At 38.8% G+C, this 21,464-nt stretch overlaps 1 protein-coding gene across 1 annotated transcript in view; it reads left to right on the top strand.

Annotated features, from left to right (window-relative positions):
- Positions 1-19,840, top strand: part of olf186-M (Ki-ras-induced actin-interacting protein-IP3R-interacting domain olf186-M) — a 234,393-nt gene extending 214,553 nt beyond the window's left edge. Inside the window, exons 12-14 of the mRNA XM_083143998.1 lie at positions 7,017-7,079; positions 15,196-15,456; positions 18,705-19,840. Of these exons, the coding sequence (XP_083000124.1) occupies positions 7,017-7,079; positions 15,196-15,456; positions 18,705-19,037 (657 nt within the window). The 3' untranslated portion in view covers positions 19,038-19,840. The remainder of the gene's footprint in view (positions 1-7,016; positions 7,080-15,195; positions 15,457-18,704) is intronic.
- Positions 19,841-21,464: the final 1,624 nt, after the last annotated feature.

Genomic DNA, 21,464 nt, shown 5'->3' with positions numbered 1-21,464 from the left:
CATTTTTGTGTGAAGATTTATAGAATTGGTATAATATTTTGTCCCCCCAAAGAATTCCCACTCAGGCACGTCATGAAACCCCCTGTGGGCACACCTGCATCTGACTGCCACATGGTAGACCCAGGTTCGATTCCCAGGTTGGGTGACGTAAGGTTGGAATTTTTTCTGTCTTATTCCTACAGAAAGCAGTTCCGGGGTTCACCCAGCCTCGAATAAAGGGTACTTAGGACCAACCCTGGGGAGTAAAGGTGGCTGGAGCATGTTGTTGATCACATCATCTCTAAAAATGGTCAAGATTGAAGAATGTGTTGGGTCCTATCCCCACATCCCCTCCAGCAGGTGTTGAACCCGAGACACCTTGATTACAATGTGACAACATTACCACTGAGGCACTGGGGTCAATATTAATTTCTTCTTTAACTATGTGTATAGGATGGGTGTGGGGGATTTCAGTGTGATGTAAAGAAAATGATTGAACGTATCCACATTAATTTATTGGTTGATTGATTGAAATTTGTTGGGTGCGGTGCACTTGGACAATTTGCATCTGTCACATTATACAAGGTCAAGCCTTGTATATGTGTTTGAGGGCAAAATATCCTTACATAGGTTAAAAACCAAGACTGTAAAATGGCTCTCAGCACATAATATGGACGAAACACAGTCATGCAGTAGATTTTACCAACTGTAAATCCAGATGCCAGTGCCCTATTGGCCTCTATCTGCACAAAGTCATTTGGGTTTGTTGTTAATAACTTTATGTACGGTAATTTTTTTGAATATATTATGACCATTGTTATCTACATCTTTGAGACCGGCATGTTGTACATATTATAAATACCATATAAATACCACACCATACCACATGTGTGTCTGTGTGGGAGGGGTTAATCATCAATGTTTCAATTGAAGAAATTGTACATTGTATTTCTACTTTAAAATTTGAAATTGATCTTTATTCACATTTCGAAAAGTGCTCAAATTTTTTTCCAGATAATGAAAATGTCAAGAAAGAAAGGTAAAGTGCTCCCCTGTGTTATGCACCATGCTATGAAGGCATATAGGGGGTGTGGGGTTAGATAGAGCCCCACACTTTCTTGATCACTGCCGAAGGTGGGGGTGATGTGATCAGCACCACGCCTCTGGGTGCCGAAGCCACTTGAACAGGTGGAAAAAATCCCAGTTCTTCTCCACCAGGGATCGAACCCGGGTCTCTTGCATAATTTATATTTCATACATTTTGTGCAAAGTCTTAGTTAATCATTTTAAGGTTTAACTTTATACATTGTACTACTTTCAGTACAATTTCAGGTTCCAGCATTATTTGCACATGGACAGTGACAGAACATGTCTATTTTGAGGTTGGGAAACTTACTTTCCGCAGTTGAAATCACAGATAATGTAGAACTTAGGAACTGTGCGTATCCTCTGCAGACTAATTTTGCAGCCTGCCATGTTTCCCTGGTTCATATCTCTCAAGGGCATCAGAAGCAGAAGAGAAAAGTCCTCACAGTAATTTTCAAAGGATAAGACACCTATATTTAAACCATAAGAGATATGCAAAGAAAAACAAGAGAAGGTGTTATTAGGAACATCTCTGAGACAGCAGACATTTGTTTTTAGAAAGTTCTTGTCCAAGCAACGTGTATAATTGACTCTGACCTCCTTACACACTTTGCATGTTACAAATTTCACCTTCCAAGATAAGCTGGAGGAGAGAAAGTGTAAAGACAATAACATATTACCTCATGGTGGCAGAGCATGAGTCTCGCTGCAGATACCGGTGTGTGATGGGATAGGAAAGGACAACAGGAACTTGTTTGGAGTGTAATATAACTTTTGTGTTTCATATTATATTTATTTGGCATAAGTGTAATGTTTATTGGACTGAGTGAAATTATGCAGCATTTGTGCACACATTTGCGTATCAATTTTAACCCTTGTTCATTTAATTGTTTCTTCTATGAGCACTTAATATGCTTATTACACTTTTATTGCATTTTCTTGCACTGTATTTTAGTGATTATAATCAGGTAATTTAAGAAAGTTGCTCTGTAACTTTAAAATTATTATTTTCATCATCTTTTTCACTTCATTGTGAAAGAGTATTATAATTCCTGCTATTCATAATTGGTTTTAATTTGGGTGAGTTGAGCCGTGGTGGTCTGGTCTGTAGGGCATCTGACTGCCATTCGGGAGACCTGGGTTAGATTCCCGGGGTGGGTGACTCAAGGTCGGATTTTTTCCAGCCTTGACCCTGCATAAAGTGGCTCTGAGGCTCACCCAGCCTCAAATCACCTGGTTGGTAAAGGCAGCCAGAGCATGGTGCTGATCACATCACTTCCAAAATGACCTAGATCGAGAATGTGTACCTTCATGGCACAGTACTTTAGTGCAGGGGGAACTTTACCTTAACTTGCCTTACTTTTTAATTTGGGTGCACTTAATTTCAAGCTAGTTCACTAGATGGCATTTGTGTTCATGTTCCAATGCATGTATCACCGTGCACTTCAATTTTTGTGTTCATTTCTTTTAAGTGGTGTTTAATAAAGTTTAATCATTTGAACAGCATTCTATAATAAAAATGTTAAGGTTTACTAGTTCAAGAAAATATTACAGAGTGGTCTAAAAATGTATATATAAATAAGTTTAGGCAAAAAAGATTCTACTATTTAAATGGATGATAGGCGGCTTGTAGAAAATTGACAGATGCTCATATCAGCAAATAGTAAAGCAATACACAGAGAGGAAAATGCAGAAGGGGGAAGAAGAAAGAGAAAAATGCAGTTCACTTTGCTTAAGGGGGTAGGGGGTTGCACTGCTTACAGATGTCAACAGGAAATATTAGACGCATCCGATAAAGTAAGTTTCCCTGGGGTCGTGCACAAAGAGGAAAAATTATTTCATTCAATGATTTTTTGCCACAGATGCAGCACTTGTCCAATTACTTGTCAACATAATTCCCACCGGAATTCAGGCACTTGTCGTAGCGTGGGACCAACTTCTGTATACCTGCATCGTAAAAGTCTGCCGCCTGGGCACCAGGGCAGAAACTTGAGCAGAATACCTTGTCTGTCTCAGAACACCGTGAACATCACTTTTCTTGCCAACACAGTGTGTTTGAACTTCGTCCTGCATGGAGATCCACTGTGACGCCAATGCATGGACTGCTGCTTGCTTTCTGGGGTGTTGTATGCAACCCACGTTTCATCCCCATGTGATGATCCTGTTGAGAAAATCGTCATCATCATGGTAATGCTGCAGAAATGTCAGCGCCATGCTCATGTGTTCGGGCATCAGTTGTTTCGGCACCCACCGGGCACACAATTTTCGGAACAAGAGGCGTTTGGTAACAATGTCGTGCAACAACGACCGAGAAATCTGCAGGAAATGGCTGCTGAGTTCCATGATCGTGATGCGATGATCCTCCAATATGCGCTGCTGCACCTGCTCCACAAGCTGTTCCATAACAGCCGATGGCCGCCCACTACTCGTCGTCATGCACATTTTGCCGGTCTTCAGTAAGTGTCCTGCACCAACGATGCACCATCTGCTTGCTCATGACGTCTGGCCCATACACCTGGCACAGCTGAGGATGAATTTCGATCGGCTGTACGTTTTGTGCGTTCATGAACTTGATCACCGAACGAACCTCGCACGCAGCGGGAGATGGAATAAGAGCCACCATGTTTCATCGCTGCCGCAACGCTACTGAGGACTTTCGGGAGGCGTCTTCTAGGACATTCACTAGCCAGGGCATGTGCCCCTCACACATGTGCAAAACCGGTTTCAATATGCATAGCCTGCCATCTGTGGGTGAGTGGGAAACTTACTTTCTGGATGTGCCTAATATATGTATTTACAAGGAAATTTTCTCTTTTGATGTGGAGAGAAGCATGAATTATTATTATTATTAATCGCTAAATATTAAAATAATAGTAACTTCATATTGAATCATATGACCCATGGTAGTTCATTCAGTAGGTCATCTGCCACTTTGGAAGTCCAGTGCCAAATCAGTGGCTGACCATCTTAGAGCTTGGCTGCATCTTTGGCTCATGCCAGCTGTTTTTTTTTTCAAATTCCTCTCCATTTGAAATATCACTATGATATTCCAAAAATCTAAAAATTACATATGCTTAGAATTCCTACCTTGTAGATCATTCAGGTTGAACCTTTGTATGATTTACTTTGGTATTGTCTAGATTTTATCTAGCTGGGAGATGTCTGCCTGAACCCTGGGGCTAGCTGGAGGTATTCTCGTATGTTTTAACATGGGGATAATGGGGTCATGCTTTGCTTAAATAATTTTCCTGTGGATACCAAACCCCTAACCCCCCCTTCCCCTTTTTGAAATTTTTGTAGCAATGTAATGTGGCAAATTTCAAAATGGCTCCAGACCTGGTGAGCCAGTGTGTGCCAATTCACATGCCATTCTAAATGTTAATTGATACTCCACTCTTTTTCTCTAAAAGTATCCTTACATTCTTTCCAGATTTAAAATTCTGATTAAATCCCTAAAAAAAATCAATTTTTTGTTCCATCAGACTGTGTAGTTTTCATGTATATCGGCATGTGCTCTGTTAAATTGTGTGGACATGAAATGCATTCAATATAATTCTTGCAAATGTAGATCAACTTTGGGAACGAATTATGTATGCCATCCCTTCTTTAATATCTGAAGTACTAAAAAAATGCTGATATGGAATGTTGTTTGGATATGCTGCATGCAACAATTGGTGTGCATGAAAAATGTACTAATGTTTTGGGTTTATTGTAGGACTGAACAGATAGAAATACCAGTGCAGATACTCTTATTGATTTCCACACCTGTAAAAATTCAAAACAGTTTAGCGCATTTATAAATATTTATGTATAACTTTTACATTGGGACTATGCTACATCAATCTACCAGAGTTTTGCATTAACGTATTCATAATTTCATGTGGAATAATTATTAAATCACAAAATCCATTTATCCATGCAATTCTGTTGCAAATAGCCTCTTAATGCTAAGCCTTGCCTACCAAGAGAAAGTAAACTGTCCTAAACCTACCCTTCCCCCTCCTTTCCTAGTTTTGGCACCCGATTGGTGCTACTGCTTCTGAAGTGTTGCCAACATTGAATTTAAATTGCTTTGTGGTTGTAAATAAAATACACTCAATGTGAACAGCAACTTTCGTTAAAAAAAAGAAATTGTCTTGTAACTACGATGTAACTTAAGGTAGGTGGTTTTTCCTTTAGTAACTATTTGCATTAATGAAGGTGAATGAATGAAGAACTACTACTGCCTTACAATGTATAGACTTTTTGAAGTGGGTTGTAGAAGTTACCAAGGTGATTTAGGAATGCATGTGTGGGAATGCATTACTATAAAGTTCTTTCCATTTAAATAAATGAGGATCGTCCAGTACAGTGATTAACCTGCAGTAATCTTTTTTAGAACATTAGTTACAGCCCTTGATAACGTTCTTGCTGCTCTTGCCATTAAGTGCATATGACAGCATAGTTTCTGGACATATGTCCTGCAGTATGGTGTCAGTATTGTATATTCTGATTCCTTGCTTTGACACTTTTCAGAACTGATCAGAATTTTCCAAAAGAGATAGAAAAAAAAGTGTCGATGTTTACAAGTCAATACAGAAATTAAGAGAAAGAAAAGAGAAACGAGACAGAAAAGGGAGAAAGGTAGTAAAAAATATTGTGAATAAACAAAAATAAATAAATTCGAAAACGGAGAAAAGATGGCAAGAATATAGAAAGTAGAAAAGTAGAAGTCAGATTTTTTTTCATTTTTCTTATTTTACATTATTTTTCTCTCTCTTTAGGCTAATCATACTGATGATTAGATGAAATTAATGTAGGAACGCTCACAAAAGAAAATCCATGTGAATACCAAGGGACTGTCATGAGAAAAACTCATATGACGAAAGGAAGAAACCAATCAAAATAAATATGCGATCAATTTCTGCTTATTCCAGGCGGAAGGGTGGAGTCAAATGACCCCATTTGACACGCCCTGAAGGCTCTCATGGTCACAGATGCTCATATATGATAGTATTCCATGTTCATGCACCAAGTTCCATTCACATCCATGATGTGTTGATTTTAAAAAAAAAGCTTGAATACCCAGTACATGGTACTATCACCCAGGTAACGCCTTTCTAGTGTTCAAGCTGGCCTCCATGGCAGAGTGGTTAGCACAGCATGCTACGATGCCATGGGTTCGGGTTCAAATCCCAGCCTGAGTGTCCCTTCATCAATTTCATCATATCATCACTCATCCTCATTGTCATGATTAGCCAAAACTGGCATACAAGCGAAGTGGCAGACTACTTGTCTTCTGTCGTTAAAAAAAATTAAGTCATCACTTTGTAATGAAGCAGTCCCGGGTTCGACACCTGGTGGAGGTGCAGTGGTTCGGATCCTACTTTAAACTGTAGGTTCAGTCCTGATTAACCTTTCTGTGCACAAAGTGAAGTTAAAACAGCAAATCAAACATTGAAACTTTTACAGTCAATTTAGGTTGTTTCCCAGTGACTTAAAAACAGTTAACTATCACAGTGCATTGTACACATGTTTCAAGCAATCCTGCATACCAAGTGGTTTACCCCACACACTTTTTTAAACACCTTTGCTTTACATGTGAAAACATGTTTTACGACAGATTGTCTTTGTATCCAACACCATACATAACCTAGATATAAATTATGGATGATTATTACAAACCGTTCACACTAATGGTGCATCACTATTTTAACTGACGCATGGGGTCACTGTCTCTCAGTGAATTTGTGTGTTCTCTCAGTGAGGAACTAGCTTATTTTCACACATATCTGTTAAGAGCACCGAGCTTAGGCAGTGGAATCACAAATTATTGAATGATCCTCGTACATGAAGGTTTCCCTCTGATCTATCTTTCTAATTTTTTGCTTCTGCCACCCTGTTGCATGCTGTTTTGGCACGTGTATCATGTTTCCACTACAAAATACTCACTTTGACCTCTGTGTTTGCAGGCGAGGGGTGTCCGGGTAGCTCTGGGAAGTGAGACTGAATTTGCATGTCAGAGTTTGGAGGAGGTAAGCGTAGCTTTGCTGCACTCAGCACTGTACTCTCATGGAAATAAGCTTTGATCCTGACAAGGAGTGGCGAGACAGATAACAAAATTGTTTTGCAAGGAAATTCAGACTGTTTTGGGGGTAGAGAATGTCATGTTTTCCCTTCTAGTATCTTTTTTTTTTTTGTTTTGCTTGATTTCTTCTCTCACCCTTCTGGTGTAGCTTCTTCAATGTGGTTTTAACTTATTTCCGTGACTGTACCTATTGTAATTCTGTTTTTGCACTATATACTTGTAGATATATGTTTTTCATTGTGTTGTGTTTGATTTGTTTCACGATTAAACCCCACATAATGCATTGTCAGACTTCATTTTTTAAACAATGAATTAGATTAAAAGCAGCACGATAGTGTGAAGAATTAAGGATGTTCTAACTTTAGTACATAAAATAAGAATAAATCAGCATGGAGAGGAAATTAATTCTTTATCCCTTTAATATCTTGTGAAACATGTTTTAAGATTTTCAACGAAAAACTTTGTAAAATACTTGAAACATTATAATTTGAATTCAGAAACTGTGCTTTAAGTCACATACCAAAAGTTCATTGGCAAATTGTTTTCAAAGATCATTTTGTCTTAATGAACCATAGAACTACTTTTTACTTATTAGGCCATTTTGATAACAGAGTTTCTTCTCTCTAAAGTGCTCCATTCTATGCATTAACACAAATGTTAAGTTCTGTTAATATATTAATGATGTTTTTAACAATATATAACAAAGTATACCAAAAATTGATGATTCATCCATACACACAAAACCCCATCCCAAAATTTTCACAACTCCCCAATAAAAGTTTTCACAAAGGCTCAATGCATGGTAATTTTGATGTTTAATTTATCATTACATTGCCAAAATGTATTCTTAACCCCTCCCCCAACCTAAAATTCTAGATTAACCCTTGCTAAAAAAAAAATAATTCAAGTATGCATTTCATACCTGCTCCATGGCCGAGCACATTCAATAGTTGACTTTTGATCTCGCCACTGAAGTTCTGGGTTTGAGTCCTCCTCTTGGTGCTCTTTGTGACTGTCCTTTCATCTATCATTACTCATTTTCATCATTGTGATTAGCTCAAAGTGGCAGAGAAGTGACATAATGTAACACTAATACAGAGCATTCCCTGACATTCGCTACGAGACACAGCGGCCCGGCATCAGCGCTTGTCTTTCCCGGTGAACAGTCGCACGCTACAGTCTGTTTCTTTCGCTCTCTTTCCCTTTCTGTTGACGTTGCAGACTGACACCAGTATAATCCTCCCTCGGAAGTTTTGTTGTGTCGTGTCCGTGTGTTGAAGATTGTGGCTTAATATGGCACCACAAAAGTTTACATTACAACAAAGGATTTATCTTGTCGAGTGTTACTTCGGAAAGAGGAATTGTGGAGAAGTGCGATGACGTTTTGCAACGAAATTTCCTGGTGTTCCCGTTCCACATAGGACCACTATATTAAACCTCGAAAGAAAAATGGGAAATCTAAAAAATAAAGTATACAAAGACAATCCACACACCGTCCGTGAGTTAAAAGAGAATATTGTACGAGAATTAAAGTAGACGAACTTGCACGTGTAAATGCCAATTTCCTTCGGAGATGGCAGGAATGTGTTGCAGCAGAGGGACATCATTTTCAACACCTTCTGTAGTCAAGGTTAGTACACAATATGAAAACTGTAATTTGAATAGCCGACTCTACCGACTGTCGCGGACCCGTTCACCAGGAAAGACAAGCGCTGATGCCGGGCCGCTTGCCACCGAGTCTCGTAGCGAATATCAGGGAATGCTCTGTACAATACATATATACATTTCATGTACTGATACAATAGTTGTTAGCAGTGGCATATATATCCAATTGTATTAAGTACATTCTCCTTGCTGGTAGCCCTAAGAAGATATTTCATTAATGTAAAGTAATCTTGGCTGGAAGTTCTGTTAGCTAAACAACTAAAGGATGTGATAATGAAATTCCTCCCCTCTTTTTGTCTGGAGGAGGAAGAGGATGTATTTTATCTCGTGACTCACTCTTGTTTTCTAAGTTAGAGTGCAGCTCTTTCATGATTTAGTTACTTCAGTTATTCTTCTCTTAGCGACACGTTTATTCCATAGCTTGTTCATAGTTCTTTCTGACTGCATGTGTTTGACAGTAACATCATCAGAATAACAAGTGAGCGGGCAGGCAGAAGTGAGAATACTTTTAACATTTTCAGCTGACATTTGCTATATTGCTGAATATCGCCTCAAAGGTAAATTTGTTCAGAAAAAGTTTTTTTAATTGCTAAGTTCTCTTGTCTGTTGGAAGGAGTTGATAGTAGGGGGATAAAGTATGTAGTTATCAGGCCATGTCTCCCCCTAGCTCCCATCTATCATCGATCTTGCCCAGTTTCTGTCACTTTTGGCTAATCACAACAATGGGGATGAATGGTAATAACATGAGATGGACGAAGGGACAAACACACATGGACAACTCAATACAACCTCTCCAGAGAATTGTACTGGCTGTGAATCCAGGTGACTCAGCCTTGTTAGCCTGCAAAAAATGCAGCCTAACATGCACTATGTGAAAGGTTGACAACTGAGTGACTGAACGAAGAACGTGCCTAACATCCATCCACCTTTTCCAGTTTAAAGGTTTACTTACAGCATGTTTCAGTGAACAAAGGCTCGAACATTATGTGGTAAAAGTGAATTTTGTGATTAAATTATAATTATTTTATTATTGTTATTATCTTGAATATAAATCTATGAAAATTTAAATCAAAACTTTAGTACAGTGGGCGCCCTCTAGTTCGGCTTTGGTTGGTTCGGCCGCCGGATGGTTCAGCCAGCCCCCGCTGCCTTGCCTGCGACACGTCACCACTTGTTCGTCTAGCACTGGAAAGTATTGTGCTGTACAGATCAGTTGTCTACAGCTCTTGCTATTGTGCAGACTTACTGCTTGCATTTGTTTGTTTGTTTGAACATGTTTTAAACTACCATATAACTAATTTTAATGTATGTTCATACCGTTTATAGGATTTATTGATCTTTTTTGCATTACTTCGGTTCGTTCGGCAATTAGTTCGGCCTACGGTTCGGTCCTGAGGTGTCCAATCTAGAGGGCGCCTACTGTATATACTTAATGGGATTGAGTTTTATCCATCTGGTGGTTTTTATTGTAGTGTTTTAGAGACTTTATCTGTCTTTGTCATCAGCGGATTAAATACAGGGTGTAATTTAGGATCTCCACAGGTTTCTCCAGTAAGCAATAAGTAACATATTTGTGTCCCAAAATAGTGCTAGTGCTCCCTAAAAAAAATGATTTCATTTGAAGTTACTACTTTCGTGTAATAACCCTTTACCAGTCATTGTAGTTGTCAGTTAATGAAAATTACAGTCAATGAAATGAAATGTTATGTCAGATACATAACACAGGCCTGCAAAATAAAGTTTTTGTTCTGTGGCATAAGGGTAAATAGGTATTCTTAATTAATTTTGGTGTGCTGAATTCAAATGTGCACACCATTTTCCCATATCACGTAAGGATTTTTTGCAATGGTGACGTGAAATATTTATTGTATTCCTGATTTTTCACTAATACTCAGCATCGCTGACACTATCAAATGTGTGAACACTGGCAGAAAACAACAAAATTTTAATAAAACAAATATGTAACATGAAAAAAAATTGTTTGAATATGCATCAGGCAAATTAAATTATCTTCTCCTTCGCTTTGTTGGAAATGTTTGCTGTGTTGATTTGTGTTTGTGGTCTTGACGATTCTCCCTTATTAAACACCCAACAGTAGTCAGCCATCATGGAGACATCCGACTGACCCTGATATCTCATTTCCTTCTCCTTAATGTCCTGATGGAATCTCTCTCCCTGTTCTTCACTTAGTACCCCTAAGTTTTTGGGGAACAGTCAAAATGCGAGTGCAGATAATGTAACTGCAAACTCATGTCACAGCCGAGCATCTGCAGCTTTTGAAGCAGGTTTTTCACAATCTCGTCGTGTCAGCCATCTTTGACAATCTCTTCGCGTGGCACATCTTTGGCATTGGTGATGCAAAATAAAACAGTTATTTTGAGTTGTTTTTTTTTAATTTTATTTTATCACTGACGTTTCATCCTGGTTTCCCAGAACTTGAACACCCAGATACACATACAACAACACAACCTCGCATGGCTAGTCATTCTACAGTATGTGTAAAACTAAAGTAAACACTACAAAGTGCAGAGTGGCTAGCCATGTGAGGCTGCATTGTTGTATGTGTGTCTTCATGTAGCTTGAAAAACTTCTGGGAAACCAGAACGAAACGTCATAGTTAAAATATAACTAAAACCACTAAAATAACTGTGTTAGATTATTTTGCATGTACAGAAAGTGATTATGCGAACCTTTAAGAAGAAAATCTTTGACATTGCCCAAAAACTTGTTGATTACATTGATAAACGAGTCCCATGCCCGAATCTCGAAGTCATTCATGGTGTTTCTGAATGCAGAAACATTAATGAGCTGGCGAATCTGCAAACTGTCAAAAATACCCTCTTTAATCTTTGCCTGGGACAACAACGAAAATTTTTGAACAGGGTATGGGAAACAAGGACTATATTTGTCCAAGGCTTTGACGAACTGCTTCATTATCCCTAACTTAATGTGTAAAGATGTAACAAAATGTTCTGTTGGTCAAGTAATGGAAACTTGACTACTTGTACCCGGCACTATGTATTTCCTTTTGGGCCAATTGGAAACTGCCAAGTGTTTGTCTTTGGCTGTACTGTCCCATTCGCACAAAAAGCGTGGGAATTCAGTGTACCCTCCTTGCTGTCCCAATAAAATCCTCACATCTTCAGATCACAGCACACGTACCACTTATGTTCATTGTATTTATATTTTTCTAAAACAATGGATACAGTTTCATAGGTGTCTTTGAGTGATATTGATTGATTGATTGATTGATTGATTTAGTTTATTTTGCTTCGCGTTTTGTGCCTCTTGGCTAATTTGCGAAGTTGGGGATGAGTGATGAAATGATGAAATTGATGAATGGACATTCACAAACAACCAAGCCCGGCCGGGATTCGAACCCGGGACCCTTGGCATCGCAGCGTGATGTGCTAACCACTCAGCCACAGGGTCGAGCTTTGAGTGATATTGAATGAGCAATTGGCACTGACACCAGTTGGTTGTCATTGTGAAGGTTGGTTTGAGTTGCTGTTTTAAGTCCACTTTATGCACAGTAAGGCTAATCGGGACTGGACCTACAGTTTAAAGTGGGATCCGAACCACTTGTGCCTCCACCGGGTATCGAACCTGGGACTCCTTGATTACAAGGCAATGACGCTACCACTGCGCCATGGGGAGGCCCTGTCATTGTGAAGGAGAACACCTTTTAGGCTTCTTTTGCAAGAGTCAATAAATAGGCACCAGTCCTTTGGTTCAAAAACTGTTCCAAGGCAGCCAATCAAGCCAGGGATATCACAACAGTACACAAGTTCCCCTTCCTTAACAACAAATTGTTTTAATTCTTCTTCACAATTTCTGTATCAATTAAAGGTTGTTCCAGCAGCTAAAAGATTTTTGCTTTCGGTCTTGACCCATTTAGTTAGATCTAAGTCATGTACCAAATCATTCATTTCTGACTGAGAGAAATGCTGTGGGTTACCATCTTCTGAATCTGGTGAAAAACTTCGATCTTCTTCTTCAGTACTTGAGGTGGATGATATTTCACTCTCTGGTAATGTTGGTGGTGTTGGAATTGGAACATCTGGTCCTTGTTGGACACGTCATATTGCGGAGACAGATTTGGATATTCCATGTTTTTCGTATTGAACCCAGATACATTACAAACAAAATAACAATCATTATAATGGTTTTGTTGCCCACGCAAAACCATTGTAATACTAAAACGCATGGATCAACCAACATCAACGTACCACTGTCTGAGATTTTCTACACACATTTTACACAAAACATGTGGATCCTACGTTTTGTCATGATCTCCTAATTTTATTTTAAAATATGCTAAATACAAATTCATTTGAGCAAATGACATGGTCATGGGGCGAACCAAACCTCATTGTAGCAATAATAGAACGATTATTTTGATCATAATGAAAGCAGAACAAACTATGCCTAGAGCTCCTTTTCATTAAGTGGTTCGCACACTGGCATTTGGCGTGAAGCTTGCTAGTTCGATCCCAGCAGAAGCTTCAGGAGCACAGCTGGTGTCATTTAATCAATACACAAACAAATGCATCATAAGACACCACATGTTGCATTGTTCACACATTCAAAATATTATTCTACTAATGTTAAAAGCAGTGCTTCTAACACTATTACTTCTATGTCATCACGATTAATAAAATGTAGAATTGTACGAAATCTGTACATGATATTCCCTAACTAGTAATATACCTGACATCAGGGCACTTGATTTGACTTATATCACTTTAAATATTCCATGCTGCAAAATCTTCGCAGGCCTATGTACAAGGGTCATCCAGAAAATGAAGACCGTTTGGTTATACAAAATGAAAAACACAATATTTATTGGAAAAAAAATACAATTCTGTTACATACCTGAAGCTTCCTTCACTTCTCTACATAATCACCACCTACACGAGCTTCAGAATTCCCATGTTATACTCTTCTGCCGCCAGTTCATTCATCACTCCATTCAAACAAAATACCGCTCGCGCATTTCTGCCAAAAGGCACTACGATCAAAGCAAATCGTTACTGTGAGACTCTAAGAAAACTACGGGCCATCCAAAACAGGAGGCGAGGAATGCTTTCTGGAGGAATTGTGCTTCTGCATGACAATGCCCACCCTCACACTGCTGATGCAACTCAAGAATTGCTGGATCAATTCGGATGGGAAATTTTTGATCATCCACCCTATAGTCTGGACCTTGCTCCTAGCGATTTCCACCTTTTCCCTAAGCTGAAAGAGTTTCTGCGTGGTAAACGTTTTGGAAGTGATGAATAGTTGGATAATGCAGTGACCACCTGGCTTAATGAACAGGCGGCAGAACAGTATAACATGGGAATTCTGAAGCTCGTGCCCAGATACAACAAATGTTTAAATGTAGGAGGTGATTATGTAGAGAAGTGAAGGAAGCTTCAGGTATGTAACAGAATTGTTTTTTTTCCAATAAATATTGTGTTTTTCATTTTGTATAACCAAATGGTCTTTATTTTCTGGATGACCCTCGTAATTTTACACAGACTTTCATTTTCCAGGGCTGCCCATACCCCCTCCCCTTATTGTGCTTCTCCTGGATACCTATGGTAGTATTTGTAGGGGAGAAGAGGATGACACCTCCTCTCTGGCAAGGATGATGTTTAGTGGGTGTCAGCACAGACTATTACTTACCTATTTTACTCATTTTGTTAACACTGCAGTGGTTGAGTGAAAAAAAATCCTCCAGTCATTGGTTGCGTGTATTATCGTTTTTATTGGTTAAAATTTCTCTGATTTGATAACCATAATATCCTTTTTCAAGTATTATGGTTCACTCAACACCTTACAGTTAGGAGCAAATTCTAAATCTAGTGCATTACATTTGGATGTGATGAAACCAAACAAAAATGCATATCTTAGAATCTTACTTTTGTTATTTTCTTTGTCAAGAAATTCAAAAATAGGTTTTTGATGGTTTGGACACACTCACTTCATATACTTGTAACAGATTTTAGAAACACATATATGTACTACGTGTCCTAATACACTCCCGTCAATGGTCATGCGGATCACTACTGTGCTCCACTGAAATATGAGCTGTAATAACAAGTCAACAATGGATACATTTCAAATAAGGGCTGCACGAACATAGTCCCTGGACTGTTCCAGTAAGGTGCATTGAGAGCCAAAGTCGGAAGTGTTGCCAAACTGTAGTAGCATGTGAAAACATAGTAGTGGATCACTGCAGTGTTAATGTTGTGAGCCATTTTGATATCAAAATATCACTCGGTGTACACTTACAATGTGCAATGTGCAAGTATCAATATCATTAAGACGTCGTAGCGACTTTATTTAGCACAGAATGAATATTAATCTTTACCGCAATCAGATTTTACAATGGCTTGTTTCCATTTCCACAGCAACACAGATTGAGATCAGAATCTATCGAGTTGGCTCTACAAGCATACAGAGAAGATTTGGAGAGGCAGCAAGCTATGTCGAGGAGGCTACAGCAGCATGTAGGGGACCTCATGATGCCAGATACGCAAAAGGAGCTGGAGTATGTGCATGAGATAAGGAAGTGCATCTCTGTGGAAGTGGACCGCATGGCTAGCTTCCTTCAAGAATGGAAGGATCGCCCAGTGGATGTCGGGAAGAGGGTATCGGATATCCTAACACAGGTCAGTGTACTACTTAGAATTCTCAACTTTTCAGTCATTTAGTCATGTCACTATTCATTACAGCCACATAGTTATGGTGAATAAAAGATCAAGATATCAGTAGAAAACTGGTCATATTTCAGGATCAAAAGAGTATATAAATAGCCATTTTTGTGTTCATATGATGAATATAACCCTAAATTTATTTTAAGAACTACACTTATTACACAAAATGAACATTTCCTTTCTAATAGCACATTTATGTACGAGGGCTCTTTTTTTTTTCAACCTCCGATAGGACATGAAATCAAAACTACAGTGAATAGCAAAATGGATTTATTGACAAAAGTTACATATACGTATAATCTACTTTTCAACGTAATCACCAAGAAGATTCAGACATTTATCGTACCAATGCATCAGCTTGCCAATACCCTCTGCAAAAAAGGTGCTGCCTGTCTGTTGAGCCAGGTCTGCACGGTGTCCCGAAGCTCCTCATTGGTGTGGAAGTGTCGTACTCCCAACCACTTTTTCATCGCCGGGAAAAGGTGGAAGTCACTCGGCACCAGGTCTGGGTTGTAGGGAGGGTGATCAAACACTTCCCAGTGGAATCGTTGAAGAAGGTCTTAGGTTGACGCAGCAACATGTGGTCGGGCATTATCATGAAGCAAGACAATGCCGTTTGTTCTGGATGGCTCTGCGTAGTCTGTGCAATGTCTCACAGTATGTAGCCGCATTGATTGTGGTCTCAGGCTCCATAAAGTCAACCAGTAACACACCTCGACTTGGCAGTAGAGTCGATTGTAGCAGACTTCTCTATGTGCCAGTCGCTCAGCTTCAACTGAAGCGTTGGCCTTTGGCAGTGGTGGTGGTAGTGGCAGGCGGGATGCCAATCACGCTGCATGATGCCCTGCTTCCTAGCGCTTCACGGGTCACTTGGCGGTGCCATTGGAGGTTGAAAAAAAAAATAGCCCTTGTAATTAGAATATTCAGTTTATTCCTGTAGCAAGGAGTAATATTTACAGCAGAATTAATAAATTTTTCGTGATTTGGATAACCCACAGGATAATTCAGAAAGTGCTGCATCAGTAAATAAACTCTGAATTTAGTATTTGAGAGTTTATTTTCCACTTTCCAGTTCATTTCGGATCATTTTGTGACAAAACATGGTAGGATAATGCACCTCACACCTTTCAAAAACATGAAAAGTGAACATTTCAAAATGTTACTTCAGATTGAAAAACAACATATGCATGTGTCTACTAATTGTACAACATTTGAGAACTTTCTTGATATCAGACTAGTTAAAGACGTTGCTTTGCAATTAAGAAATGACAGCTCCATTTTTTAAACTAGGAAACTGCAGTAACAAAGGGAAAAGAATAGGCATTTTGGTAGAGTTACAAAGTTTCTGTAACCTGGGAAAGTCGGAAATTATGATTGAAAAATTTGCCATCATCTGTGTTGTTACTGATGTCACCAGACACAAATCGTTCATTAATTAATTAATAAAAAAATATCAGGAATAGCACAGTACGCTACAACACCAGGGGTCATGGGTTCAAAACCTAGCCTGGGTATAGGTGTTCTTTGAGAGTGTCCCTTCATCACTCATCCTCATCATTGCAATTAGCCAAAAGTGGCAGAAAAGCTATGCTAAATAACAAAAAAAAAATAAGAAATTAGTGAAAAATCAGTAAATCTTTAAAAAAATTTAAAAACCTGGAAAGTAAATACGCATAAGTGAATTGGTAACTTTATTCGTGACTTCCGTATAATGGTTATAATTTCGGTGCCCACTACCACCACATCCACTTGGAAATTTGTGGATGGTGGCAGTGGCCACCAAAATTAAATTGAAACATTATAAGTTAGTCTCGCTAATATAGTTAGTAATTCACTTGTGTATATTTATTATACGTACTACCTCATTTTTTATTCCCCGAACACAAAACTGGAAAAGTTAGACAAACTAAGTTGTGAGTGAAGAAGTTAATTTTGAAAAGAAGAGAACAGAAAGAAAGAAAATGGAGGTCTGCGAATTTTGTGAAATGTTCAAGAACCTGGAAAAGCCATGGAAATTTAATGTTTTTTTTCCTTTGTTCCTCCTTCCTTATGGAGTGTTTCTTGAGTTTTCCCCATCCACAGCTACAGCCCTACCAGTAAAGATTTTTAAAAAGACAGTAAAGTACAGATTGGCAAGAAAAAGGAGGGGACTATGAAAGAGAGGAAGGAGAGTGAGAGAATATCTTGGAAATAGCCGTCAGAAATAAATGCAATCATCGATTCCAAATCGACATGTCAAGCTGCACATGTCACTTGTAAAGCTCAATCTTTTATATCAATGTATAACCAATAATAGTTTCTTTAATAATAATAATTATTATTATTATTATTATATCCATGAATCTATTTGTGATAAATTAAATAAATGTCTTACTATATATTGCAAAAAGCAAATGCTATTATTTACCAAATTGCAAGTACCTATTATTGTCTTTGTATAATTGGCTGTAGATTAAGATCCTGGAAAAATACGTTGCAATTGTGGAAAGCCGTTGTTTATGCAGCCCAACGATAATCCTCGTGCAAGTACCTTTTTGCAATTGGGTGATTTTGGTTATAAGATTTCCTTGGGTTCATTTTGGGTCCGGTTTGTGCTTCTCTTCTCACGCACCGTGGCTATGCGGTCTAAGGCATCAGGCTTTGGGCTCAGACTACAGGGCACGTGCAGGTTCGAATCTCCCAGGGAGAAGCGTAACAACTTTACTCCTGAGATTTCGGTCTGTGTATTGGACCGGCGGCCACCCACCATCATCAGGAAATTGGGAAGCTACGAATGTAGCGTAACCTCGTCATGGAAACCTACAGCAATGACTGGGTGTTCACATGGTCCCCCGTAACTGTTTTGATGATCGCTCACCTTAGTAGGTGGGAGTGAGGCTGGCAGTCGGTAGGTGGGCCCTGGCCCTCATGGGCTGTTGCACCATGGGTTATTATTATTATTATTATTATTATTATTATTGCACACCTCTTTTACGACATCCAAGACTCCCGTTACAAAAGTTTGTCACTCTGACTGAGCTGTTTTCTCAATATTGTGCATCGTGTCACATTGGTCTGTTGGAAGTGTATGCATAGTGAATGCTTTTCTACAGACTGTATGGGGCCCGTGTTGCTTGTCGCTTCGGTCTGAAAGCTTCCCCTCCCTCTCCACACATGCTTAATATCTGTACAGCTGTTAAACCATTTATTTGTTTTGTTTACAGATGACCTGCTTGCTGAAACAGCAAACAAGCCTGTGTCAGGAGTTGGAGAGACTCAGTCTACGGAAGGTGACCGACGAAGGTGGAGAGGTACCTACTTTCTCCGATGCGTCTATCGAAACAGAGATTTCAGTCGAGGACAAGGCATGCAAGGTTGAAACTGCTGGCACTGCACTGTCAAGCGAGCACATGCAACTCGCTGATTACATTATCCGGGAGGTGCAACAGCTTATTCGCAAGGAAAACCAAAAAATTGAAACAATTGTGCAACGAAACACCGAAGAACTCCAGCAAGTGAAGGAAACCATGTTGAAAAGATTTAGCGAGAAAGATTAACTACATAACAGTACATTCCTAAGTTGTTGTTTTTTTTTATTCCAAGTTGTTACTGTGAATGGTTTTGTGACTCAGGGTAAAGTGTGGATGTGAATGTTCGTCTAAGGGGTCATGATGTGTTGTAGATAATATTTGGTGATACAAAAAGTCCATTTGGAGATATCAATGGACAAATATTGGGTGGGCATTTTGTGAATTCTTTACAAGTTTGTGCCTTTTGTGCCATGGACAAGTGAGCATAATAAAACACTATTTAAATATTGGGTTCAGTGCTATATTCAATAAAGTATCCTACATTTTAGATAGGAATTGTACCAGGGTCGCATAATATAGAGTTATATCTGTTGTTTCAGCATAATTAAATACAGAACTAATTGAATGCTATGGTTTATCTTCAAATATAGCAAGATATTATATTTACATACCTGGGAAGACTGAAAGAATAGATAACATTTATTTAAAAACATTGCTAAGCAAAAATTATACACACATATAAATACACACACACACACACACACACACACACACACACATATATATTCACTGCTCTCTTCCTGGATGACCATAATATATGGAGATATTTGCATAGTCTTGAATATGATGGCAGTATAATAATATAGCATGGACATTTACAAGTATATCTTGGGTGCGTTAATTGTTTGTTCTTGTTATAATTTTGTTATTGTTGTGTGTGGATTATGAAGGGCCTTATTCAATTGAATACAGCACTTGTTCTGTGATTGCATTTTTTGTGCGTGTTAAGTGCCCGTTGAATGGATTTGAGAGTATATAAAATAATGAAATAAAATATGTTATTATATAAATATATATGTTTTTCTGATTTATTTCGATTACTGAATTATATTTGAGGTAGCTATACATTCCTTGTCTGTACACTGCAATAAGGCATGGAGGAGTGTGGACGGACATAGGGCATCACAATCTCAGTTATTTGTAGTGGTGCTGAGACTTGCACCATGCTCCAGCTGCCTTTACAGGGTTTCCCTCAGGTAGCTATTTTATTAGAAGCTAGGTGAACCCCAGCACCTACTTGGGTAGGGACATGAAGTGGTTGCAATTGGGTGCCATAACTAAAGGGGCCAGGACAGTTTACTTTCTCTTGGTAAACAAGGCTTATCATTAAGAGGTTGTAGTGGGGAGAAACTGCCCCCCACACCCCCTAATCGCCACCACTGGGAACATGAGATCACCTATCCTGGCTCTTCTACATGACAGTCCTATCATGCTGACAGAACCGCTGCAACTTTGGGGTACAAAGTGAAAACATGCACTGAGGTTACTTTGATACAAGATAAGGTGCATTGTAACAATTCATTTCAGTTTATTAATAATTGACTAATTTAGTATTTAAAAACTAGCTCTTTAACAAATTAATAATGCAAAACTAATATCTTACTTGATAGTATTTTTGTAACATATACGTATAGTTATCCGAAAAGGATGATGCAACATGCACATTTCAAGTCATATGAGAACCAGAGGAACGTAACTCTAAGAATGCAGTGTTCAGTTTTTTAACGTATGTACTTACTTTGAAGAGCTCTATTTGGAGACAGATCGATGTACAGTAAAGCCTCGTTAATCTGGACTAATGGGGGGGGGGGATAATTTGACCGGTTTAACGAAAGTCCGGATTACCTTAAATGGCCTAAAAGAACAGTAGAAAGTGCATTAAAACTCTGTTTATAGCAACAAAACATGTTTATTATGGTGTATTTATAGGGCATAGGCCTAAATACACTATACAGTACAGTAAAATGTAAAGCAATACTGTACATACAATGCAGTACGTACATACACGATACCCATATTATGATGATGTGTACGACGGACCTGGCTCTGCATTACTCGAAACTCTTACATTGTGTGTTGGCTTAAATCAAGGGAAGTCTGTTCTGAGAGTGTGGCAGGCGGAAGGCAAATTGTAAGGCTATTTGAATTGGCATCTTGTTATGGAAAAGTGTCGCGTTTGTACGGCCATGTATTATAGTGACCAGAGTTTTACGAGAGTATGCCGAGGCTATTCCTGTGTCAATGCGGCTTCTTCCCGAAAGTCTGCGGGAAACAGAATTTCATCAGTGGTTGACTGCGTTTTCTTTGGGAAGTTCTCCCATGGACGTTGGATGTACGTATTCTTTGCCGTTACGGAGCAATATGACGAATGCGATTGTTGACTTCTAGCCACATTTGAAACCTTGCATTCTGCTTTTTACCTTTTGCCTGTCCGGATTAAGCGAAGTCCGGCTTATCGGGGTCCAGATTAATGAGGTTTTACTGTATCTCCATTTCTTCTTTACTGGGAGTCATTTATCTCCAATTTACTGAGCTGTTTTTTTAGATATGTTGATCCGGCTTGAGATTTTCAAAATGAATATAGCTCGACCACAAGGAAAAAAAACTTCCGTC

The sequence above is a fragment of the Lepisma saccharinum genome, chromosome 22 (genome assembly GCF_977018435.1).
Source record: "Lepisma saccharinum chromosome 22, izLepSacc3.1, whole genome shotgun sequence".
In the NCBI taxonomy this organism is placed as follows: domain Eukaryota; kingdom Metazoa; phylum Arthropoda; class Insecta; order Zygentoma; family Lepismatidae; genus Lepisma; species Lepisma saccharinum.
This window is presented reverse-complemented; position numbering and strand designations above follow the sequence as displayed.